This window comes from Triplophysa rosa, linkage group LG25, assembly GCF_024868665.1.
Source record: "Triplophysa rosa linkage group LG25, Trosa_1v2, whole genome shotgun sequence".
NCBI classification, from domain to species: Eukaryota; Metazoa; Chordata; class Actinopteri; order Cypriniformes; family Nemacheilidae; genus Triplophysa; species Triplophysa rosa.
Window position 1 is genome coordinate 3,230,331 of NC_079914.1, and position 26,570 is coordinate 3,256,900.

The 26,570-nt window shown below is 37.1% G+C and overlaps 2 protein-coding genes across 3 annotated transcripts in view; one reads left to right on the plus strand and one right to left on the minus strand.

Annotated features, from left to right (window-relative positions):
• The first annotated feature begins 3,431 nt into the window (after positions 1–3,431).
• pfn2b (profilin 2b) lies at positions 3,432–9,981 on the plus strand. 2 transcript variants are annotated; one of them, XM_057326507.1, is made up of 3 exons: positions 3,432–3,725; positions 5,619–5,811; positions 8,143–9,981. In XM_057326507.1, the coding sequence occupies exons 1-3, from the start codon at positions 3,594–3,596 to the stop codon at positions 8,238–8,240; spliced, it is 423 nt and encodes a 140-aa protein (XP_057182490.1). In that variant the 5' UTR covers positions 3,432–3,593; the 3' UTR covers positions 8,241–9,981. The 2 variants fall into 2 exon arrangements, with proteins under 2 accessions (XP_057182490.1, XP_057182491.1); XM_057326508.1 differs by having other exon boundaries at positions 8,500–9,981.
• Positions 9,982–10,179: 198 nt separating this feature from the next.
• Positions 10,180–26,570, minus strand: part of rnf13 (ring finger protein 13) — a 31,032-nt gene continuing 14,641 nt past the window's right edge. The window contains exons 5-10 of the mRNA XM_057326505.1: positions 19,500–19,587; positions 18,913–19,003; positions 18,544–18,649; positions 18,373–18,466; positions 11,480–11,560; positions 10,180–11,133 (exon numbers count right to left, since the gene is read on the minus strand). Of these exons, the coding sequence (XP_057182488.1) occupies positions 10,784–11,133; positions 11,480–11,560; positions 18,373–18,466; positions 18,544–18,649; positions 18,913–19,003; positions 19,500–19,587 (810 nt within the window). The 3' untranslated portion in view covers positions 10,180–10,783. The remainder of the gene's footprint in view (positions 11,134–11,479; positions 11,561–18,372; positions 18,467–18,543; positions 18,650–18,912; positions 19,004–19,499; positions 19,588–26,570) is intronic.

A 26,570-nucleotide genomic window follows, 5' to 3' on the forward strand; every position in this document is an offset into this window, starting at 1 on the left:
TTTGTTAGGCTATATTTAAATTATCTCATTAATGTTTCTAAAGTCATTTTTCTTCTTGACAATTATGGGATTTTTCGAGCAATTTTATGTAAATATGGAAACTGACGATAGCACGATATTCTCCAACACTTCGTCTCTTCTTTCCCTTATTATTATTATAGTAAAAGTTCATGGTAATTCACAAATGAACCACATTTTAACCAAATCATTATCACGTGGTATGTACAAATAATGCTTAATTCTCCCAGTGGTTATTGTAAGACATTATAAATGAATAGCAAAAATACAAATAATTATTTAATTTAAAAAAACATTCAATAGATAATGTTCCCTAATTTACAACATTGTCTGTCCGTCTTGGCATTTTCATGTGCCATTACAGACATACGAACACAGTTTGATTGGAAAAGAATTTACTTTTAAAATTATAAAAAAATAAAAATATTTGCTAAACCTTATTCTTAAATTACCCCAACTTTTTAAAAACCTTTCACAGACATTAGCCTAAACTGAGTGTAAATTTACATGACAACATTTTCTTTTTTAACTGAATACAATTCAAAAAGGATTTGCATTGCTTGGGAAATTAAGATTTGTATATTTAAATAACCAAATTAAGCATAATTTCATTTTCCATAAATTTGTCGCAAGTGCTATGCCATTGCTCTATGATCAGGTTGCTGTATGGTTGCTTACTGGAAAGTCAAATGAGCCCACCCACCCTATAGTCTATGGCTCAGGTGCCTCCTTCAATGTAAGTCTGTGGTATTTTGTACTTTTATCTGATCACATAGACAAGAAACCAGCACCCCTCTTCTGAATATGCAGAATAACATAAAGCCCCATTCATGACTGTAGCACAGACAGTGTGAGATGAGCAACAAAGTCCAATACTTACGGTTGGGTAGAACATAAATACATTTTACATACATATTTGGTCATTTTACTCTGTGTTTCTTATAGTCAAACCACACTTTTGTCTTTGTTTAGACCTTCAGAAAAAGTTCTTGCTGGGGCGAGAAGGAATGCAGACAGAAACATCTTTGCTGGAGTTTGTTTATTAGTTTAGGTCATTATTTTAGGCGTAAGGCTATTCCAACATGCAGGGGAGGCGGTGTTTGTTTTTCTTTTGCGTTTGCCCATCCTCTCTGCTGCCCAATGCAAATAGCAGTGAAATGTGCTGGAAAAAACTCAGCAGGTTTTACAATTAGAATTAACCAAAAAACTAAAAAAAACAGTTGCTATCTAAACAAATAGCTGATATTGTAATATTGAATATGAAGGAAAATTATTTAAGATTGAATGATTCGAAGAGTTTATAAATCATAAATATTCAAACTGTCAACAAACTTGTTCAAGAATTCCAGAGTGAAGTTACACAACACACAAAACTGTTTATTGTATTTGCTTCGGTCCTGTGGTGAGTGGAACACGGTTGTTATTTTAGCTGGCTGCATTTATGCGTGTATGTCCTAAAATCAGTTTGCATTTCCCCTTTTGAGGGCTTTGAATCAATCGTCTTAAGACAGGTGCTATTTATCATGTCCCCATATACAGGAATTCTTTGTTTTCATGTGCTGGACACTGTAATGGACACACACTGTGGCTTAAGGTCGGTTCATACCGAACCTTTCCAGGATACAAAAAGTTGGGAGGGAATTTTTCTAAATTTAACATCTAAACTAGGAAATTGCTCGACTTACGGACTGATGTGAGAACTGTCGGGATTTATCTGGCTCGGAGTGGCTGAACTGGGCAAACTTGAATTCTGTCATCATGTCACCAACGTTTTTTTTTTTCAAACCTATATGATTTTTCCTTATTCATCTGTGAAACACAAAAGGAAATGTAAGAGACATACAGCTTCAATCACCATTTATGTTTCAGAAAATGAGTTGCACTGACCATTTTTTTCTGCTCTGTGTAGTAAATATAATAGATTTTTTGTTTTTGGCTTGACCAACCCTTTACATGAAGGAAATATACTATGTGTATAGTATGCTGGATGTTAGTGTAAAGAAATTTGGCAAGGCCAACATTCAGTGGTTAAAAAGTGCAAATGAAACATGTTTGCTAAGTTTTAGTGCAATGAATTTCTTTGCCATATTTTCAAAACCTCAAATATGAGGTTTAACTTGAATGAAGAGATCATTGTCATTCATACTAAATACAAACTAATAGTTCAAGGAGAGTCGCGATATCTAGTGTCTGAGCTGACCAATGAGAAGATTGTCCTTAAAAGGATGCTTGAAAACATTTAAGCAATTTATTTGCTTTTTATTTATTTATCCACATGAACGTCAGGGAGCTAATTCATTCTTTAAGTTCTTGACATTGACAGCTGATGCATTACCTATGCTCCCTCTAATTTGTCCCACACGATAACAATATTTCAATGTGTTCCTCATATTATACATAATTTAGTTAATTTAAGTGTATATACGAGGTCAAATGAGAATAACACATACTTTTAATATTTTGGAGGCTTTGAAAATATTAGCATACGTGCAGAGCCTCTGGGAATTTTCTGAATGATGTGGTATTTTTGCTGTCGTTTTTCCAAATGGCCCCTGCAAGGTAGTTGTCAAACGTTTTGCAAAAATTTTCTCATGCATTATTAAAAGATTAAGCCTTGGATTCATGTTGAAATGGTTTTAGAGGGTGTTTGTTCTATTGCTTTGAAAAGCATATATGTCTCAATAAACTCCTGGAAAACATGTTTTGTACATTGACATTAAAACTTAAAAACAGAAATCAATGTCAAGTGATTAAAAATAAAAAATGTTTTTCGTAAATAAGGTTAATTAACCTTGGCCCAACTGTAGAAACCTAAGAGTTGTCATTACAAGATTTGCCCACAAGAGGTCCTAAGAGGCTATGACACGTGCTACGACCGCAACACTTCAGTATTATCAAACAGGCTACAATTTAAAACAATCGTATCAATATTTTAATATTGTTAATTAATTAATATTTTTTATGTTATTGAAACTATTAAATAATTTAAATGACATTACAACTTAAATAATTATATTAAACTAATGTTTAAATGAATGCTTTTTCAAGGCTTACATTTACACAGAAATGATATGATGTCAATAATGTAACAAAATCGTTTCGAAAATAAAACAATTAGACAATTTCATCTATTCCAATATTAATTTATGCGTCCAGTATGTATATTTGCGTCCTATTTAAAACAAATCATATAGATAAATGAGCGTTAGTAAAAGAGACTAATCTGTTTTAAGATTTGAAGATTTGCAGAGAAAGACATGTTAAAAAGAAAAGTATGTTGTACTGTACTTGTTTACAGTAGTAAATCTTCCAAGCAACAGCTAACTTTATTGTGTTATAACAGCTATAACTTTACAGTCTATGTATTCATCCGCGCCTATGATTACATCCTAGGACTTCATCCGAGGCACGCCTTTGCGGAGGGATATCTGAGGGACTACACCCTGTACTGCCGGGACTCTCTGCAGCTCAAACTCACATTAGTGAAGGGGGCGTGCGGTACTTTAAAATATACGGTTACCGCAAACCGACATTGTACAAGAAATTCAGTGTGCGTTGGAAATCGGGGGGCAAATATGTCGTGGCAGAGCTACGTGGATAACCTGATGTCGGATGGCAGCTGCCAGGACTCCGCCATTGTTGGGTACAACTCAGATGCTAAATACGTATGGGCAGCGCAGGAGGGGGGAACGTTCGTAAACATCACGGTAAATAAACGCTATTATGAACATTCTTTGTTCTGTCTTCAGTAATGGTTGTGTGTCAAGAGAGTGACCTGCCTAGCAAGACAGCATTTTGGTATTCATGGGCACTGTCTCGGAATGCACCTAGAAATTAAGCAGATTTTAAAACGTTTCAAAACGCTAAAACAAGATATTCCGTTTATTTGGGAGGCCCAAAATGTCACCCATTTGAACGTTCCGAAAATGTTTTGCACGCGTAAACATGTTTCTTATCATCAGCTGTCTGTGTGGTGAACTTGCAATGATTTTAAACGCATGCTATGTTTCGATTAGCCTGTCAGTTTATTAGAAATAGGGCCTGAATGGACAAAATGGCGAGCAGTGCTAACAGAACACTTTTTGTCACGTCGTATTATTAGTTTTAAGAACCCGATGGCTGTTTTATTTGGCGCGAAGCTAACACATTTCACACACGCACAAATACATTGCTTTGTTAAAAGTGCGTTGCAAATGCGTCAAAAGTTGTTCGAGTCAAAGTTCAATTTGGGACTGGGGACTCCTTAAAGTTACATAAAAATCGTGCTTTCAGTCATAAATAATGAGAGAGATGCTGTTGGTGCAAACAGGCCAATTCAATCGACCGGTCAGATTCGAAAATCGTCAGACGGCTACGCAAATGCACCAACATACCGGTACACACGCGTCATTAAGCTGCGAAATGTGCGTAAACGCGTTTAGGAATACGAGGTGTTCGGTGTATGCCCTCTTCCCGTTGTCCAAGATGGCGTTCAGTAAATGGGTGTTAATTCCTCTGATAACAGGCTTATATATGACACTGTCCTTTATTTCCCCCTTAGCTTAATGGTAAGCTTAAATCAAGGCTAACAAGTTTTTTTTACTGTTGTTACTGTTTGAAGGTCAAGCTTTTTGTGTATATAAACTCATTATATGTATGTTAGCGTATATATAATGACAAGGAGACGTTAACCTAATAAGTAGTTAACTTTACAGCCATCTATTCAATTACCTTAAAGGGACAGTTCACCTAAAAATGAACATTCTGTCATTATTTACTCACCCTCATGTCATTTCAAACCAGTATGACTGAACTTAAAAGGCAGGCAGAACTTAAAAGAAGATATATCGATGTAACCAAACAACATTGACCCCAAAGACTTCCATTGTATGGACACTATACTAGAGATGCACGATAAATTATCGGTTTACCGCCGACGAATGGTCATTTTTAATGCTATCGGTATCGGCCGATAATAAAATTTAGGCTGATATATTATAGCCGATAAATTATGAATCCTTTCCTCTGGTTAAACCACTTCAGCTACAGTTAAAATCCAGTACAGTACTGTCTTTCTGTCATGATCATTCACTTACTGCTATTAGCAAAACATTGTTCATGTAGTATGCAGATAGATATTTATTAGGAACAAAAGCATATTGTTTGAAGCCGACTGCTGTCTGAATGCTTTCTGTCATGACACCTGTTAGACTTGTGGCTATTAACAACACCTTTCTGGGTTACTCTGGAAGAACAGCTATCATTTAAAAGAATAATTTATATAAAATAATTTAAATCAAAGTTCAAGAATCTTGAATTAGTGTAAAGTAGGCTTGGTACATGATTTTCAGGGGACAAAAGAATCTTCAGTCTCAGAAAATGTTATATTAATATTTAGGGACTTTATATCGGCCAATATATCGGTTATCGGCTTCCAATGTTCAAGAATTATCGGTTATCGTTATCAGGCCAAAACCCTAACCATCCCTACACAAAACCACTGATACATTTCTCGAAATATCTTCTTTTGGGTTCCACTGAAAAGAGTCATATACACGTTTTAATCCGCGTGACCCTTAAAACAGTTCAACTCTTGATGTTCGCTATTTCTTTCATATCAGCCCACAGAAATCGACATCCTAGTAGGAAAAGACAGAGAAAGTTTCTTCACCAACGGCATGACCTTAGGTTCAAAGAAATGTTCAGTTATTCGAGACAGTCTTCTAATCGACAATGACTGGACAATGGACATAAGAACAAAGAGCCAAGGAGGAGAAGCCACATACAACGTTGCTGTCGGAAAAGCAGCCAAAGGTAGTTGTTAATTTCTCCTATTTTCTTGTAATTACTTTTTTATTAGTCAAGTAAGTTACACGTGTATATGTGTTTTTTTTGTGTGTGTGGTATTTACATTGTTAATACATTTCTGTAGTATGCATCATGTTGGTACAGTTTCCTGTATAAAAATGTCACAATGCAACAAACCCTGAAAAAAAGATCTTAAAAATAATTTTTAATACTATACAAATATTAGTTGCCATTTTAAACCGTATTTTATTCATTAAATGGCCATTCTTTAAACACACACTTTTTAAGCCATGATTTCAGCTCTGATGCTTAAGGAAGTCCTCTCTGGGACCTGTAGATTTCACCTCGTTTGCATGCATGTTTCTGCCAATCTGTCACATAAATCTTGGGTCTGTCGCTGTTTAAAGTGTGAGGGTTTCCTGTTTCCTGAAATCTAAACAAGTTTCCTTGTAGCATTTCTGAAGAATCTCTCTTTCATGTGTTCTGTGGCATGTATTGAGTAGAGGTACTAACCCCACTTTTCATGCTTGAATGTGATGAAGCATTTGATTGAGATTTCAGATCGACTCAAAAATCTGAATATACTGAGTCTTCTGTTTAACATATAGGGATTTGAGTGTTTTAATTAACCAGATACTGGTTTGGGTCATAGATTGACTAAATGGTTACACTTAGTAGTATCAACTTGAAGTGTGGTCTGGGGTGTAAGTTATTTTGGCGCAGAACCTCCCACTTAGAAGCCTGAATGACAGTTTTTATGTGTTTAAATACGATATCAATAGTCATGATATCACAAGTGTATTATTAGAATAAATGTACAATAGGGCTAGGCGATGTGCTTAAAAAAATTATCGACTGTAAAATCATCGCGATGTCCGATAATATCGGGTGTGTTTGACTTTATGCAACGTTGCGCAGACGATCAATCTGCGCATACGGACCGGGAGGGAATTCGTTCCAGACCCGCCAAGTGCCAAACAAACACGCACGCTTGCACACAGACACAGGCGCACACAGACACTGCACAAACCAGTGTTGCAGTGGCTTCTTTCATCAGGTAATCAGATAAGCCATAGCTTTTATGTAGTAGAAAAATGTTGCAGGTGTCCTGAAATGTTATCCTACCCGTCAGATAACCCTACAAGGCACACGCACATCAATGTTACGTCATTTTTTTGCGCTATAAAATCATCCTAACGTTACCTGTTTATTTTATACTGCTACGGGAATATGATCGTGTATTTTCGTTGTTAAATCATTCTACATATAGTACAATTTGATAGGGTGTTGCGCTGTAAATTAATTCTATATGTTTCTTTTATGCTGGTAGGATCTGACAGGGTATTTATGCTGTAAATTTATTTTATGTGTTTATTTTAAGATAGTAGACTATCTATCTTGACAGTGTATTTTGCATTGTAAAGTCATCCTACCTGTTTATTTTGTCGATGTGGTTTAGATTATATTAAAGTTTGCCCTGCGGTAGGAAAATCTGACAGGGTAGGACAATTCGAACACCGGTACAGCCCCGCGAGCGTGAGGTTTTGCTTTTGCCGACGCAGCTCGTCTTTCTCTTGGTCTATCTGTGCAGCGACCGGCAGAAAACAGCAGCACATTCAACTGACCGAACAAAACAGCGTTTCCACAATTCTGTCACTGTTACTGACTGCCTGGGCATATGAACATTAACGTTCGAGCTAAAGCCTACATCGCATGATAATGTTATAATGCGTATTTTCCATTATTATCAATTATCGTCTGCTATCTGTTTGTTGTAATCGACATCGGGATATTTGCGAGACATCGGCGATATACGATAACATCATCACATCGCCCAGCCCTAATGTACATATATGCATGAAAACATCATGTGCCTTCAACAATTATGTTTTACAGATTTTAATCACTAAACTGTGCAAACGTACTTTATATCTTTTCTGGGATCTTTTAAATGTGCTTAATTCCTGGTTCAGACCACACAATATTTTGGTCACGATAGTCACTGTGTCAGATGTGATTTTGTATCCTAAATTCTTATTGTGGTGGAGAAACATGTTAGATTACACCTTGCTTCTTGACCCAACATTGTTTGAAATCAGCAACTGTTATTAATTAGTAAGTCATTAATAATGAAGAAAATGTAAGTGTTACCAGTTTTATTGTAATTAAAATCATGATCTCAAGAGGCTTGCAGTATGGCTATCTGTCTGTCTGTGTGCATGTTATCTTGGCTGGGATTTTTTTCTGTCCTATCTCTAAATAATCTTGGTTTGGCTTTTTCCCAAAGCTGGGGTTTTCCTGTTCTCTTAACTTCTTCTCTCCATCTTTTTCTTTCAGTCTTGGTTCTTGTAATGGGCAAAGAAGGGGTCCACGGAGGCGGCTTGAATAAGAAGGCATATTCCATGGCAAAATACTTGAGAGATTCAGGGTTTTAGTTTTTCTTCTCTTGGTTAAGTAGTGAAATTAGGGGGAAAGAAACAAAAGAAAACAAGTCCACCCACGTTCCCCAAATAAGCTGTTAAGGTTTTTTTCCCCTTGAAACAGTCACATTTAAAGTTTTCGGACATTTTAATGGCAAGGAAGGGTAATGAATCTTGACAACAGGTTTCTTTTTTTAAGTTGGGGTAAGTGGTTTCTTTTTTTGCCCCCATGTTTGTTGATTTCTGTTCTTGTTTTTTTCCTTGTGTACTCCAGCGTTGGTTATAGTCATGGGCAAGGAAGGTACCCATGGAGGGCAGCTCAACAAGAAAGCGTTTCACATGGCTGAATACCTGAGGAAAGCTGGATATTAAGACACCTCCCACCCCTAGCAGCTCATTTTCCCATCGCTCACTAATATAGATAACATTTGCTTTGTCATCCGGTTTCTTTTGCACATTTCCTGTTGTTCTACCCCAAAGTCATCCTTTCTCTATTTGTTCATAACCCTATCCATTTTACCCTGTTCTGTTTTGTTCTGTTTTCTGTTCCCGGTTTGGCACTACTGTTACGACACTAGATGTATTTTTGACCAAGGGCTTGAGTTAAAAACTCATTCCTCCTTTCTAGACCTACTCTGGGAAAGGTCAACCCTACGCATATCTTCGAGACTACCAAGTGGACCGCAGTCGGGGGTAGATGCCTTACATATTTTGACGTAAATTAAGGCTGTGCAGGATCGACGTTCAGTCCGTGTAATGAAACATTGAAAAATCTTTCCAATAGAATTTCCAGTAGACAAAGACATGAAACATAACTTCATTGACTGGACTGTATGTCTGTCCCGCACAGCCTCATTGCCTAAGGTTCATTGCTTTAACATCTGATGTTACAACCACCCTACATCCCTCATCAGAAACACTACCTGTATAACACTACCCTTCCTCCATTATTTATCAACTGATGCATCTTAACAATCTTTCATAATTTCACTGACAACTAAAAGATCTGGTTGGGCAGCTTCAGGAGGTTTTGCTCTCAGTTCGGCTGTCAGTTAAAGTGCAATGATATGAAGCGGTAGCATTTCCTCCCACAAGTTTTTTACTACATCTATCTCTCACTTAAATCTCCATTGACATTCCGTCATCGGCGTAGCTCCAGCACTTAACTTTTGCTCTAATATATATATTTTTATTTTCAAAACTGCCATTAAAAAAAAAAAGAGTATAGTTTGAATTTTTCATCTGACCAATTTATGTAGACTCTAAACACTAGGCTAGCATCTGATGGCAAGCTCGCCAATAAGACTCGAGCTGTCTCGTTTTGTCAGCTTTTACTGTTAACACTTGAATTGATGAATTTGTTCATACCATGCTATGTCCCGATGGAAACGCCTTCAAGTTGTCAGCTGTCTGTTAAAATGATCTGAATGTCTGTCAAAAGTCCAAATGATAGCATTAGTGTATGACACTCAAATCATAAGAGAAAATGTGTTTTCTGTGCCATAACGTAATGAGAACCTGTTGCTATTGTTAGGATGAATCTAAACAACTTCCAAGTAAACAATTCATCGGCACTTTGTTCTGTGGGATATTTGTACAGATTCCAAACCTCTGAGTTTATTAATTTCTTTTCTTGTACGTTTTCATATATCTTGGATACAGTCTGATGTTTGATTTCATATGCATAGACCAAGAAATGCCATAAATGAATTTTAACACCTTGTTTACAGGTTAAATAAATTTATTCCAATCAAAACACTGTCCGTTTTCATTGTTGCACATTTATATCATGACAAACAAAATTCTTCTTTTTGGAAGAGTTTGGAAAATGAAAACGTATGTTGTTTTTTGTACACACAGTGATTGGCAAGTTGACCCTTGTGGGGCAAAAAGAAGTTTTAACCTTATACCCATTTAAAAAATGTTTTTTTTTGACAAATAACACACAACCAGCAAAGATGTAGTATTTTATTTATGACGGAAAATGAATAGACTACTTGAAAACTAGGGTGAGCAGAACATCACATTTACAACAAAGCAACATTTAAAAGGCAACCAGACATCTGAAACAGTTTAGGTTATCAAAAAACCCTTTCATATCTACATAATAAACTATTACTTACAGTATTTCAATGTGTTACCTAATTACATTTCCAAGATCACTTGAGTGCTTGATATTTAGGACAGTTAATTTTGTTATTGATAACTAAAGCCGACGTCAGTATTGGTGCACCCACACATTTTGTGGACCCATCAAAGTCTTTGTCGTATAAAAACATGCAGTTATTTTTGCGGTTGGACACGTGTCTGATATGAGTTTGGCATTTTGTCAGCACGTGATCAAAGCACAATTTCTTTTTTAGAGCAGGTTGGCAAAAATGTTGCATTGGGGGATCGTAAATTATAAAACTTTTCTGCATAGTTTCAAGTTTCGCAGAGCTCTAGACAACACGTTATGTACATTAAATGAATTTGTTACGTTAACGTACAAGTGATCATGAACTTGCTCCAGGTGCGCTGAAATCCCCACTAAGTCTGTGTTAGCTTTGGCTAACATCTCAAGCGTTGGCTTCCATGTCCAGATGGCCCTGCTGCAGCTGAACCACCACCGTTTCCACGGTGACTTCCTCCTCGCTGTCGGTCGTGTCGCTGTGCTCATCGTAGTCCGATGACTCCGGTTCGTGCTGGGATGGCGAGCCAGACATGGTTCCAAAGGAATGGGCGCTGGTCGAGGCCAGAGATCGTAGCAGAGGCGTGTTTTCAGACACTTCGTTCTCTTCGGCACCGCTGTCACCGGATTCGGATTCAGAGTCGGAGCCGCCCTCCGACGGCACTACTTTCTGCTTACACACTGGACAGGTCTTCTTGGTTTTGGTCAGCCATGGGTCGACACATTTGCAGTGGTAGGCTAACAAAAGATACAAAGAAAACTAGTTTCAAGAGATCCTAATAAAAGCAATCTAGCTGATCCATTTTTCTGCTAGTTATTTCAAATATATAGTTTGTCTAGCAGCAGATACGCTATTTGCTCAGATTACATCTTTGGATTTGTCTTGAAGGACTTTCTTGATGTCAGTGGCGGTAATTGTCAATGGTGATCACAGGTAAATATAGACAAAGCTCAAATCAAAATTAAATTTGTGTACATTTAAGAAAAAAAAAACTTCTCATGCAACTTTGTTATAGTTATAACAGTCATATAATATTGCGTCACAAATCATTTTAACAGTGAAAGATCTAGACAAAACACTCACCATGTGAGCATGGCAGCACCCGAAGTTTGTCGCCTTCTTCATACTCGTCCAAACAAATGGCACAAACGTCATAGGAATCACCTGTGAGAAGTACAAAAAAGTATTTAATTCCAGCAAATTTATCATCTAATCAATACCATAATCGAGATTATGAAAATGACGCGCATTGTTGATTGGACAGCTCGTGTGTATAATAATCAAAATGAAAGAAGCTACACAATGTTCTTCACAAACGGGGTTTCCAAAAATTCTAATTTTTCAAAACGGTAAAGATCAAACACATGTCTACAGCTATAGACGTTAGTAATGATGCTTGTCAAATGTGTAGCATGTCTTTTTGGATTCTGGGTGTCCTCAATCAAAACATTCCAGTCTTATAAGTCCAGGAATTTGTCTTGCCCTCCCTTGAAATTCCTCAGTTTTTTTCACTTTTCCCTCCACCAGTGAAGGAGTCGCTCTGATGTTTATATAAGCAGTAAGCGAACACGTTTTCTTGCTGTCTCAAACTACAGTGGCATGTGACCGTATATGGGTACGCAATAACTGACTACAGAACATCATGACTGATTGAATGCCAGCATTTGAGAGACTGCTGTGAGGGGTTTCTGGGTTGTTTGGTCCACAGGCTACATGCCAGTGAAATTCATTCAAAACTGGATGAATGGATTAAAATATATAACTTAAAAGTGCTTTGTGTTCTTAAACCAACTGCTGTGTTTTAAAAGCACTTCATAATACACTTTAAAAATTAAATACAAGTCATACATCTTGTAACAAACCTGCTTAATAGCACCATGAATATAACACTCCTATTACAAAGTTTACAGTTATTTTAACACCGCCAACTTGCATCTTGCAGAAAAAATTGCAATAATACAGTTTATTCTATATATTTTAGAATTTTCCAGAATTTTTTATTATTATTTCTATACTTTAATGTCTGTATTAATATGTATTTACTGTAAAGCTTCTTTGCAACAATGCAAAACTATAAAAAAAGCCCTATAGACATATATTTGAACTAAGCAACATTACAAGTTATTGCAATGATTTTAAGGCATTTTTATTCGACAATAAAAGGGTCATTCTCACGAAACCACTGAAACATCATGGCAGTAAAGACTTGAATTATAAAACATACAATTCGGTAACACAAAAATGATCATAATAAAAATAATTGTGTTCTCTACCTCGGGCAAAACATAATTTTGACACAGGAATGAATTATTTTATTGCTTTTTCTGCTGCAAATTCTCATTACAGTAACACATCCTGATTTGTCTGAGTGCATTATATGTTGTAATTTAAACAGTAAAATGAAAACATTCTGAAAAAAAACAACTGGATGTTCTCAAATGAAAAAAAAAACGATTGAGAGAATATTCATGTATAATAAAAATGAAGAAATAGTGGAAGAAAGAAGTGTCCATGACTGATATTCTCATCCTCCATAACATTAAAAAAAACTGTTTAAACGCACACAAATATATTTACATTGAGTTTTATTTTACGTGAAGAAACACATCTGCCAGTACCTTTCAAATGGCTACCAGATTAACAGATTACTTTATATTTTTCTAGTTAAAGCATAATTCTTTTGTCACGCTGTGTACACAACTTTTCCATTCTCATTACCGATGCAGGTAGTTTTTCGCAATTAATTTAAATAAAAAAAAAAAAAAAAAATTAGTGCTTTCAATCGATTAAAAAAATTAATCGGATTAATCACGATTAATCGCACATAACAATTATATTTTAAAATATACTTTTACATTTGAATAATTTCACATTTAATCTTCAAATTGATGTAGAAACAACATATTTCTTTAACAGCATCATTTTATGAAAGCTAACATTTTGATATTAGTATTGTAACTGATGTCTCTATTAAATTGATTATTTTAACATGAATTGTAGCCATTCAACAGTATAATTGAGAGCTCATGTAGGAAATATACAGAAATTGAAGGACACTTTACAGTCTTTAATGCTAAATTATCAATTAAATGCAGAAGAATTCTCATTAAAGCTACAAAATCACATTGATTTCTTCTTTTATTTTGTTCTTTGATTAACATTAGTGACAGGAGTCACAGCAGCACGTTTAAGAACGCGGCCCCTTTAAGAGCTGTCTCAGTACGCAGATCTGACCGTCACCGCACTCCCATTTTCACAACTCTTTGCATTCATTAAGATTTTATTTTACACTTTGAAGTCTTGCTTAAGAAAATGCTAGACAAAACGGGCTTTCTGACATAATCTTGTGTGGTTTTATCCATTCAAGCACGAAAGAGAACTTAACACGGATGCGCTGTCTGACAGAGATTCACCGACGCAGCCTTCAGCCCATGACTGTTTACACCAGACTGGACCTCGCGTTGCGTTTTGCCGCTTCCCACAGTTTAGAAGCTGTCTATCTTCATTGAACGCGTCAAAGCAACTGTTTCAAATCGCGCTTAAGTGGTTTAAAAGCCTGTACACGAATAAGAGCGTGATTACATAATGTAACGCTAGACAAAGGATGTCAAAAGAAACGGATCCTGCGTTAATTGCGATAAATATTTTCTCACGCGTTAATTTGAAAAAATTAATCGCATGCGTTAACGCGTTAACGTTGACAGCCCTAATTAAAATATACTTTATTAATGCCTCATTATGTATGATTAATAAAAACGTGCGTAGGCATCATGGCATCACATTTTTTTAAAGCAAAACATGCTATGGGATTGACAGTTTTAAATGGTTACAGTAATGAGAATTTTTTAATCCTTTTGGTAAAAAAATTTCAAAATTGTGTTAAACTGTAATTAAAAGTTTTGAAATTAATGCCTTTAAATATGTGACACCTTGTTTTAAATGAATATAAAGGAAATTTATTGATACAATTGTTTTTAAGAAAATCATGTTCGACATCTTGAAACAAAGATTTCGTGAGAATCACCCAAAAAGGCATTAGTCAAAGCACTGCATTACTTGTTTTGCAATGTTTTCTTATATGTAAAGAAGAATGCGAAAACAAATAATGGATTGAAAAACAAATTGAAATGGATTGAAAACAAATCATTCTATCAAATACATAAATTATATAAAATCATCAGCTAAATTGCCATCTGGGACTGCAAATGGATGAGAAATCTCAAGACACAGCTACAGATAACAGCTTGAAGCATGAGACCATGTTAAAACACGTCATCTGCATTTCCTGAACCGGTCTGCAGCAGTGTAAAGAGTCATTGACGGTGTTTCCGGTGGCTGCAGTAACAGCAGCTGCAGTGTCATAACACAGGAAGATCCAGCAGGTCGCTGTTCACTCGGTTAGTGAGACAGACTGCAGCAGAACGCATGAATCAGCACAGCGGGCGGATAGAAGAAAACAACGACTCAGCATCAGGAGATGCCATGAGCGGGAAGTGAGAGAGGAAATGTGCTGATCCTGTGTGTGAGGCTTGCTCTTTTATACGTGTGTGAAACACGACTGCTTATGTTCTTTCTATTCCTCCAGTATACTGTGAACAGCATGAGCATTTCTGCAAGCACTGCTAAATATGCCACAGCACGGAATACTATATCCCACAATGCAATGTGTTCAAGCCCTCTAATTTTTAATCCCCTCCTGTCAATCATCAGAATCAGAAAGAGCTTTATTGCCATGTATGTTTGCACATACAAGGAATTTGTTTTGGTGACAGGAGCATCCAGAACACAGAAACAGCAACAACAGTACACAGAGACCATAACACAATAGAATACAGTACACAATGATTTAAATAAGGGCCTATGGGTATAAAAATTAAGAAATACAATACAATAAACATAAATATGTACAAGTAAAAAATAAGAATAGACTATTGTAGTACAAGGTATGTGCTATATACAGCAGAATGAAATATAATTTACAGAAAAAGTTGTATAAAAATAGATGTGTATTATTTGGAGGATATAATTAATATTGCACTTAATTATTATTGAGTTATTAATTGCACGGTGGGTAAAAAAACATTTAACTGTTCAAGAGGTAGATGGCCTGAGGGAAAAACCTGTTTTTGTGTCTGGTTGTTTTGGTGCTCAGTGCTCTGTAGCGCCGACCAGACGGCAGCATTGTGAAGAGATGATGGCTTGGATGTGAGAGGTCCAGGGTGATTTTCTGAGTCACATAGGTCCCTGGTCTATCCAGATGTTTCAGGACAAAATGCAGCCCCATGTTAACTGCATCCTCAACAGACCTGTTTGCTCTGTATAGGCAAACTGCAGGGGTTCCAGTAAGGGTTCTGTGATGTCCTTCAGATAGGCCAGTACCAGTCTCTCGAATGACTTCATGACCACAGATGTGAGAGCGACGGGTCTGTAGTCATTCAGTCCTGTGATTTTGGGTTTCTTTGGGATGGGGATTATGGTGGAGTTCTTGAAACAGGAAGGAACTGTGCACAGCTCCAGTGATCTGTTGAAGATCTGTGAGAAGATGAAGGCCAGTTGAATAGCACAGCTTTTAAGACAGGCTGGTGGGATACCATCTGGGCCTGGTGCTTTTCTTGTCTTTTGTTTCCTAAAGACTCGGCACACATCCTCTTCACTGATCTGAAGTGCAGGAGGTGGGGTGACTGAAGGTGATAGGTGTTGTGTAGAGAGAATGTCAGAGTTGGTGTGAGGTGTAAAGTTAGCATTTTCAAATCTGCAGTAAAAGTCATTCAGATCATTGACCAGGTGTTGATTGCCTGCAAAATTGGGGGATGGTGGCTTGTAGTTAGTTATGTCTTTCAGGCCTTTCCACAAAGATGCAGGGTCGTTGGCTGAAAACCGGTTTGAAAAACTCCTAGCCTGGAGTTCCTAGCCTGCCTGTACAAGACTTTGTCCCCTTTTCTGTAGGCATCCTCCTTGGCTAGGCAAATCTGTCTGAGTTTTGCTGAGAACCATGGTTTATCATTGTTGTATTTTAAGTAAGTCCTATAGGAATGCACAAATCCTCACAGAAACTGATGTATGATGTTACAGTCTCTGTGAGCTCGTCCAGATCGGTGGTAGCAGCTTCAAAAACACTCCAATCAGTGCTTGTAAGGCCCGCTCCGTTTCGTGTGTCCATCTTTTAACAGTCCTTACCATAGGCTTGGCAGATTTTAGTTTCTGCCTGTAGGCTGGGATAAGGTGAACCAGGCAGTGATCAGACAGTCCTAAAGCTGCTCTAGGGACAGAGCGATATGCATTCTTTATTGTGGTGTAGCAATGGTCCAACATATTTTTGTCTCTGATAGGGCATGTGATGTGTTGTCTGTATTTTGGCAGCTCGAGTGTAAGTTTTGCCTGATTAAAGTCAGAAAGAATAATAATAACAGAGTCCGGGTGTTGTTGCTCAGTGTCCATGATGTGATCAGCAAGCTGTTGTAACGCCACGCTCACGTGCGCTTGCGGTGGAATGTAAACACACACGAGAATGAATGAGGAAAACTCTCGCGGCGAGTAAAAGGGCTTACAGTTAATGAAGAGTGCTTCTAGGTCGAGACAGCACATCTTCTTCATAACTGTTGTATCTGTACACCACTTTTCATTGACGTAGAAACATACCCCACCACCGCGCAATTTCCCCCGTTGATTCTGTGTCGCGGTCCGCTTTGAACAGCTGGTAACCCGGGCAGATGTAGCACACTGTCCGGGATGAAGTCATTCAGCCACGTTTCCACGAAACACAAAACCGCAGAGTTTGAAAAATCCTTATTTGTACGGTAGAGTAGAAGTTCGTCCGTTTTGTTTGGCAGAGAGCGCAGATTCGCCAGATGTATGCTAGGCAGCGCAGTTTTAAAGCTGCGCTTTCTGAGCCTGATTAGCGCACCGGCTCGCTTCCCACGCTTTAGCAGCGCCGCTGCGTCTCCGACTACGATGTTAAGTAAAACGTCCGAATAATCAAAAAGATCAGATCAGATGGTGTGCACTGCCGAATGTTCTGCAGTTCATCTCTTGTGAAACTGATTGTATGGGAAAAACATAAAACAGGACAAACTAACAAAAACACTAAAACAACTGGAGAGCTCCACACCGAGGCAGCCATCTTGTAAACAGATGTAGACAACTTTTCACTAGACGTCTACATATAACAGGTCTTACAGCAGATACAGCGTGTCAACAGACGCTGATGTATGCAGACACAGTGAATGGTCAATGGTCATTGTTTGTTGATTTGGTTGTAAAATGGTTTGATGATTCACCATGAGGAGGTGGAAAACTGAAAAGCTCCGGTGTGGGAGGAGATTTCCACATTTCACCCTCAAGTCCACACGTGTCCACAATGCCAGGCTGTCCGTTCAGTGCAGGCTTACATTTACGCATCTGACAAATGCTTTTAGCTAACACATTTTTGTGTGTTTCCAAAATACACACTTTGGGTTACCTAACAACTAGTCTTGAGGAAATCCTGTATACTTAAGTTGGTTTAGCTCTTACGGAATGGATGAGAGGAAGGATGCAACATGTCAAAAAAGTTTTACCATACAGCTGTCAAACAGATAAAATGCAGCTAATTATAAAAAAGTAATGCAACTATTTGAGAAAATATTGTAACATGCAAATAAACTGCCGACCACTGTGATCCGTCCTTACCAGTCGTATAATAGATACTGACAAACAAGACTTCATAAGTCTTATTTGAATGATAAAACGGTAATTCAACAAAGTATAAAGTTTATAGCCAAAGTACACTGCCTATCACAGAAGTGATAGGCAGTCCAATGATTTGAAGCCAATGATTTGATACTAGAATGAATTATAAACAAATACACAAAACAACACTATCACTTAAGAAGTCAGCACTGTTAAAAGTAACACTTCAAATATGTACATTTTTATTGTGTTATAACTGTGAATCTTCTCAGCATTGATTTAAAAAAGCAATTTAAGATGCATCTTACCTTTCTTGTACTTGTGAATCGGGAGTTTCTTCAGCTGGTCTTTGCGCAAGCGGCTTCTCCTGGCTCGGTGTCTGTCCTGTACAAACTTTGTGATCTGAGAATAGATGAAAGTAAACATGAAGATAGATATAAAAGATTTTTGTTTTTTGACAAAGCGCTATGTTTACTCACCATGAAGACTACAATGAGGATAAGGCAGATGCCCACAATGATGAGGAATGGGATCAGGTAATATTCCAGAGGCAAACTGAAGTCTGGCATGAGAACAACATGACCACTGAAAACAAACAACACAAACGTCACATAAATCAGTGGCTTTGCAGACAGTGCAGGTGTCCTGATGGGTGGATCTGAGTCAAGCCCGTGTTCATGTTTTTATTTTTTCTAGATGTTGGGGTAAAAGCTTTTTTTATATAATAATTATAATAAAATAAGTAAAAAAAATTTGTGTTGGTCTGGTCATATTCATACATTTTTATCCTAGTAATTTAAGTGTTACTCATCTCTAGTAAGTCTCAATACTGTAACTGAAGCTCTTACCCTTTCTCATAAATGTAATCCTTTTTGAGGGAGTTGGCCGCTTCTTCACCAATAAAAACTGAAGGAATGTCTATCTGCTTCAGAATATCAACTGCAATAAAATAAACAGAGACATACTGTATATAAACCTCATCAAACTGAACCGTTTAGAAAAATTATTTACGTACAATATATAGAGTATATTTGCCACATTTTAGAATAATGGTAATGTCATCAAAACTATTAAATATTATTAAATAATACAATCTGGTGCAAAAGTTCCACAGTAGATGGAAGTCATATACAGGTTTATAATGGCATGAAGGTAAATAAATGATGACAGAATTGAATTTTGCGTGAATTATCCCTTCAGTGTTTTTGGAGACTCTGTCTATGGTTGGTTCCGCATGACCATCACTTTTGTTCATCATGGCAACTCAACAATTTAAGTTGAACAACATGACGGCTCATTCAGAATTCATAAATAGCTATATTCTGCGCATTGGGGCTGAGCCGCTGAGGTTATGAATCCGGCCACTGTCTGACAGCAGAACACATGAGCTGGTGTCTTCACTGCATGTTTAATGCATTCGTGTGCAGAAACGTACGATCATTGGATCCCATGCTGATTAAGTCATCAGAATCCACATTGTGGACAATCGCTGCCTTGTAGCCGGCCTTCTGCGCATGAAGGACCTATGAATTACACAGAGAGAGATGCATTGTGTTCAAACTAACACGGGAAACATGCGTGCACTCCTCGAACCCACATAGACACATTATTTGCATGAAACATGTACGGCCCCCTGTTCTGCTTTGTGTTGAAAGGATTATTTGTGACACTACAGCCGGACAACATGGGTATCAACTACTAAAGAGTATGAAGAGGAACAATAGTTCCAATTCCATGACTGTTTTGTAGAAGGCAGAATGCAATGTTTTTAAGATATCCAACATTGTTATTTGTTTGGTTTTAGATACCAGTCATTTTAACAATTTATATTTTCATATCAGTGTGAAAGAAGCCAGTGCCTTACCACAACTAAACAGCGGCCACTCAAGGCAGACATGAGAATTGCAAGTTTTATTTTGTGGAAAAAAACCAGGATGAATACAATCTTTTTTTAAATAGTGCTGATTTACAGCCCAGATACACAGAAAGAAAGAGAGATCTTCAGCATATTATAATGTTGTGTAGAATCAGAGATGGATGTCTGTAGTCGCTATATTAATGCATATTTGTTCAGACAGAGATAAGAACACTTCAGGACAATTTACTAACCAACTAAAAACAGTAACCACCTAAAAGTATTGTAATAATGTTGGATTTTCAGTAACAAAATGAAGGTTCGTCTTCTTTCACACGAATTAAAAGGTAGGTTAACAAGTAGAGCCCCAAAGTCCTGAATCAAGTTTAGGAGGCCAAATTAAAGAAAAGTCATTTTAATGCAAATCTCATATAATATAATTATTTTCAAATCTTCTATCAAAAATAAATACCGTTTAAAACCTTGATTTATGAGTTTTATAACATTTATAATTAAACTAAAATCTGTTTAGTCTAGAAGCAAGCTGGATTTGCACCAAATGTTGGTTTGTAATTAATTATTATTATTATTTATGAATTATTATTATATATTAGTGTTGTCAAATCGATTAATCGTGATTAATTGATTCCAAAATAAGTGCTTGTGTTTATATACATATAAATTGCACGCCACACACACATCTATTATATAAAACCAAAAACATTTATTTTGGAATCGATTATTCGTGCTTAATCGATTTCACAGCACTATTATAGTGCTTCTCCAGACTGCCAGTTTCAGCTCTTTCCATAGATGTTCGATAGGATTCAGATCAGGACTCATAGAAGGCCACTTCAGAATAGTCCAATGTTTTGTTCTTATCCATTCTTGGGTGATTTTAGCTGTGTTTTGGGTCATTATCCTGTTGGAGGACCCACGACCTGAGACTGAGACAGAGCTTTCTGAAACTATGTTTCACTCCAGAATGCCTTGATAGTCTTGAGATTTCATTGTGCCCTGCACAAGGGGCGGACTGACCAGTAGGACATTCTGTCAAAGTCCAGAATGTTCCATCTGGAGCATCTTCCGGTGGGCCGCTAATGTAGTGTGCCATCTTGGACGCTCGGGCCGGAAATACGGATGCACGCAACGTGAAGGCTTTAGCGAGATGGACACGTCAACATCTAACACAATGATATGTCACAGCAACCTATATAAGTTCACAACACAACGGAATCAAGCTACAACACAACGGAATAAAGCCACAACACAACGGAATCGAGTCACAACACAACGGAATAAAGCCACAACACAACGGAATCGAGTCACAACACAACGGAATAAAGCCACAACACAACGGAAATGCTCCCGACCACTAGGGGGCACCAAAGTTCTTATTATTGTTCTATATTTTTAGGGGCACATTCGGCACTTCCGTGCTTGGTTCAGTGCAGACAGCAGCGGGGGAAAGATCCGGGAGAGCATTGAGGATTTTCACGCTGATTATTAAAGCCGAGGACAAACATTCTAAGACTTTTTCTTTCAACTGGAGCGGATTCTAGTCTTTGACAGTCAGAAAAGAGCACAGACTGCTTCAGACCACTATACACATTATCACATTAAATTACTGATGACGACTGGACTTTCTGCTAAACCAACAAATCTATTGATCTATTTACTGATATAGATGAGCAAGCTTTGCATTATATTCCCGTTTCGTTAGTCATAAAACCGCAATGCTCAATGCTCACGTTTTTTACACTTGGTTATCCGTTAATTGTTTTAGAGGTTATGCATGCATAATAAAGGTTAAATAAATTGGAAATGAAAACAATATTTAATAGGGTAATCAATTATTCGTAACAGTAAAAAAACGAATGCAGACTAAGTCCAGAGCTTGCACACTGAAACTGAGATAGGAGACTATGATGGCATTGTCTGGATCTAATGCAGACTTAAAGTTGAAAAGTACTTTAATCAAAATAATAATAAAAATTACAACGTGTTTTGATCGCTGGATCGAAATTTGATTGCTTAGCCATGTTTAAAACAAGACTGTATGTTCTTCTGTACCCTTACACACACACACACACACAGCGTAAACAATAGCTTTTATTTTCGATTGACAATATTTAGCTTAAGATGGCTATCCTTCTTCATGAAGGAAAACGTTTCGTTGTAATTGCACCTGCTGCTGTATGTTTTTCTGCATTTGTAAATAATAAAACGTGTATTTTGCTTGAAAACAGCCGTGTTTGTCATTTAAAAACATCTATATAATAATAACCCAATAATAGCTTATTCATTTGTATTTTTGTCAGATTTTCTCAAAATTTTCCTGTCTTGTTCCTCATCTTTTCAAGTGCATTCATAATGTCAGTCGCAGGTGGCCATGGTAAATATAAATTAAGGCAAATATAAATGGCATGGTAAATATAAATTTATAAATGGTAAATTTATACAATTATAAATAAATGTGGACACAGCCATTTATTTCCGTATTCCATTTGACAATATTTAGCTAAAGATGGTGTAATCAAGGAAAAAACTTTGTTTTTAATGCACATTAGGGCTGAAACGATTCCTCGAGTTATTCGAATACAAAAAATCATCGAGGCAATTTTTGTTGCCTCGAAGCCTCGTTTAATCCATTTAACTACAGTACACACGGAGCACTGCGTTTCCCCACGGACCGTTATTACTGACGCACAGTCTGCTAAACTCTATTCATGTTACAGGGCTCTCAAGTCTCATGCATCACCGTGAGACACACGCATTTTAGTCTGTTCACACGCTCACAAGTATTTCTCATACTGATAAATAACTGATAGCTTATAGTGCTGTGACGGTTGCCGTAACAACCGCACCACAGCGATGGTAAAGTGCCATGACGGTGGTGAACTGCCACCGGCGGTAGTGCACGTCACTCTGACAAATATAGGTGTAATAAATATGAGAGTTGCGATAACGATTGCTATTTGTAGCCTTTCAGTTGTGGATGGTTTTATTTAAAAGATTTTAAATTAACAGAAATTATTGGCATACGTTTCCGTTGGTGCGTTCGAGCGCAGGCCTGCACGGCAAAACTCAGGTTATTCTGCGGGTTTTGCAATGGATCTTGTTGTGAAATGAACAGATACGTAAAATCAAAACTGGCTATGACCCTCTTGCTTAGTGTCGGAGCGCGCGCAGGTTTTGCCGCGGTTGCGGAGAGACATCTCTTCATTTGCGCTCCTGTGCACATCTTCTGAACGCGCATTTAGTGCAGCTGTACACATTTTAATCTGGACAATGTCAACAAGTAAGTTTCATATCAACGAGTCGGAAAAAGTAACGTTTTTGTGGCAATCTGAATAGGAAAGCCAATGTAGGTTTAAACAGTTTGTTTCAAATGGAATTGTTAAGGACTGTAAGGGTTAATACGCCACTGACTGAAGTTACTGCAACAAGAGCTTTTTTATTTAGTATTTAGCTTTCTTATATCAATTAAGTTTTCATTATTTACTGATGTTTATTTAAATGTTTTATATGCTGTAGTGTGCCGTTTCACTGATGGATTTGCGCGTTAAACATTGACGGATGTTTCATCCTCATTTATTTCAGATATCATATTTCAATTATTTAACAATTTCAAGTATTTAAATAAGGTCTATATTTCTCTTCCACTCGTCATGTGGTTGCTACACGCAAATATAATAATATAAATATTATTTATATAAATAATATATATTTCTCAACCACCGCACCACCGCGGTCGATTTGTCTATTACCACCGCGGTGGTAAAAAAATGCCACCGTCACAGCCCTAATAGCTTATTGAAATGGTGAACTGATATTTTACTTAGTTTTAGTCTATTTTACGAGTGAAACTTGTTTTCCGGCTGCATTGAGTCCATCAAACTAGATGCGGACTAGTGGACACCGAATCCTGTTATTTACACATTTCATCTGTCTGTCTGCGTGCTGAGTGAATGAACTGCACAGTTTAACTGCTACACGCGTGATGCTCATGAATTTGTCTGCGTCTGCGCTGAATGAGGACATGAACTTCACCTCCAGAGTTGCGCTGAGAGTTTATTTCACAAACATGTTATTGTTTGAGTGAAGAAACAGACATACTAAAAAATAAGCGTCTTCTGACAACCTGCCAAAATAAAAGTCATAGGCTATTGTTTGAAATTATTATTTCCATTTTTATTCATGTTTCTTATTTATATATTTGTATTATATTGCATTTTGAATTTAATATGGCAATGGAATGTACTAAATGGGTTTAGTTTTCACAGATATTAATGTATGCTATTTCAGCAATAAAAACTAATTGTTCTAAAAAGGAAACAAATTAGTTGTTTTACTCATTTTAAGAGACCTGTCTTATTTTCTCTTGTATATTAGTATTGCTTTTTAATAAAGAAAAAGTACTTATTATCCGAATACCCGATTAATCGATGGAAAATCGTAGAATACTCGATTAGTAAAAGAATCGATAGCTGCAGCCCTAAATCACCATATTAATAGAATGATTCAAACTTAAACTTGTTTTCAGCTTAATTTTTTTATTTTTTTTTTTTTGATTATTTCAATTCATATACACACAAAAGAAGCAAACATGAAAAACATATTTTCATTTAATTCTTTAATTTCAAGTTAAAGAAATAATTTCATTTAAACGCTTAGCCTATTGTAAATACGACCAATGTATAGCTCACAATACAGTTTCTAGCATTTAAAATCATTTAAACACATCAAAAAACTCTACGAGTCTACGATACCCGGGTATGTCAGTGGAGGTTTTGGAATTCATTCTTTCAATCCAAATTATGTAGGCTAGCTATATGTTAGAAGCAGCGGAGGTAAACTCGCTGGTTGTTAAGGCAGAATGTCAATGCAAATAGGCGACAATGCAATGCAAATATAATCTTATGGTGTATTTACAGTATATATGAGTTTGTGTAAAGGTTATTCGAAGCACCGGGATTATCCTCTGTTATTAGTTTTGAGCGGCAGTCGTGAATGTCTAGCTCATTTTCAGTGGGAGACATGCGGTAAGCTGCAAAACGCGAGGGTTTCGTTGGCGGCACGGAGGTGGTGCGCAAGCGGTGCCCAAATCCTTCCACTGGCACGGCTCTTCGCAAGCGCTCTTTTTGTGAACGGCATCCACGCTGGCTTTAACGTATCAACATTTTAGTGAGCTCAAAACACGGAGAACATAGTTTTAATAATGGAATAGTCGAAGTTATATGACCTAACAAAAAGAAGACAAATACAGAGATTTAAATAAAGAATACAGAGTGGGTTGATTTGCAAGTTAAAATACACGATACGTGCAAAATGTCATAGTAAACTGTGCCTAAAATGAGCATCATTAGTATTAGTCATTACCGCAAAAATTGCCTGCATATTTAAAATATACATCAACTTCAGGCTGGTTAGTGACCTTGAACGTCCGCCCAGAGACATTTTCACTATGAGAGACAGCAGCAGCACAGCAACTCTGTCCAACTGCCAAGTCTGGTGAAAGGGCCATAACATACATTGGAATGTCATGACTAGCCAATCAAAATCAAGCATTCAAAAGCGCTGTGTAACAGTCTCAAATTTGTTCATATGAGATTGTTTGCCATTGACATTCAGTTTTTCCACAGTAGAGCACACTTTCCTTTTAAATGCTTTACACAAGCAAAACAGGCTACCAAAACCACTAAAACAACCCCCAGCAAAACGCGCACCTCCTACCCGGCATGACCTAGCTTTATCATGCCGAAAGTGCCCCCTAGTGGTCGGGAGCATTTCCGTTGTGTTGCGACTCGATTCCGTTGTGTTGCGACTCGATTCCGTTGTGTTGTGACTCGATTCCGTTGTGTTGTGACTCGATTCCGTTGTGTTGTGGCTTTATTCCGTTGTTTTGTGAACTTATATTTGCTTTTTAAATTTCGTTGTCATGTGCACTAGTGGTCCACCGTAGGATATGAAGACATGAACTTCATCTCCACAGTTGCTCTGAGAGTTTATTTTACAAGCGTTTACTGTTTGAGTGAAGCTAACGGCAAACACAAAAATTCAAGCGTCTTCCCAAAGACCCATCAAAATAAAAGTCCCGTTAAGTTGAACACTCAGACAAAAAATACTTTAGTGAACTATAGTATTTGCTATTGAAAATTGTAGTGCCCTTGTAGTGAATTGATAAACACTGTATACTATAGTAAAGTTCAAAAACATGATAGTATCTAAGAATTTTACTGCAGTTTAATACTACAGTAATTTATGTGGACAAATATACCACTATTGTATAGTAAAAAAGGAAAAACACACAAATTAGAAAATTAAAACAAATTTAGGTAGTGTAAAAATTATATGGCCCTAATTTATCCATCTGTATGTAACATGAATGTCTTTTGTCAGTTACCTGCCTTTTCATGATGAACTGCACTTTTTTTTTTAATGATGACAACCGACAATTTATACTTGTGCTCCTACTGTTTGGCCTGTGCTACCAAACTTTAAACCTCTCTAGCTCCAGTGCTACGTGCAAAAAAAAAGTCTGCACTAACTTACTGCATTCTGTATGCTACTACACGGCACTGAGGGCAGTCACTCTTTTCCTGTTGGTTCTTTGCAATGCTGGCAAATGTAACCTTCCAGTTGACTTGA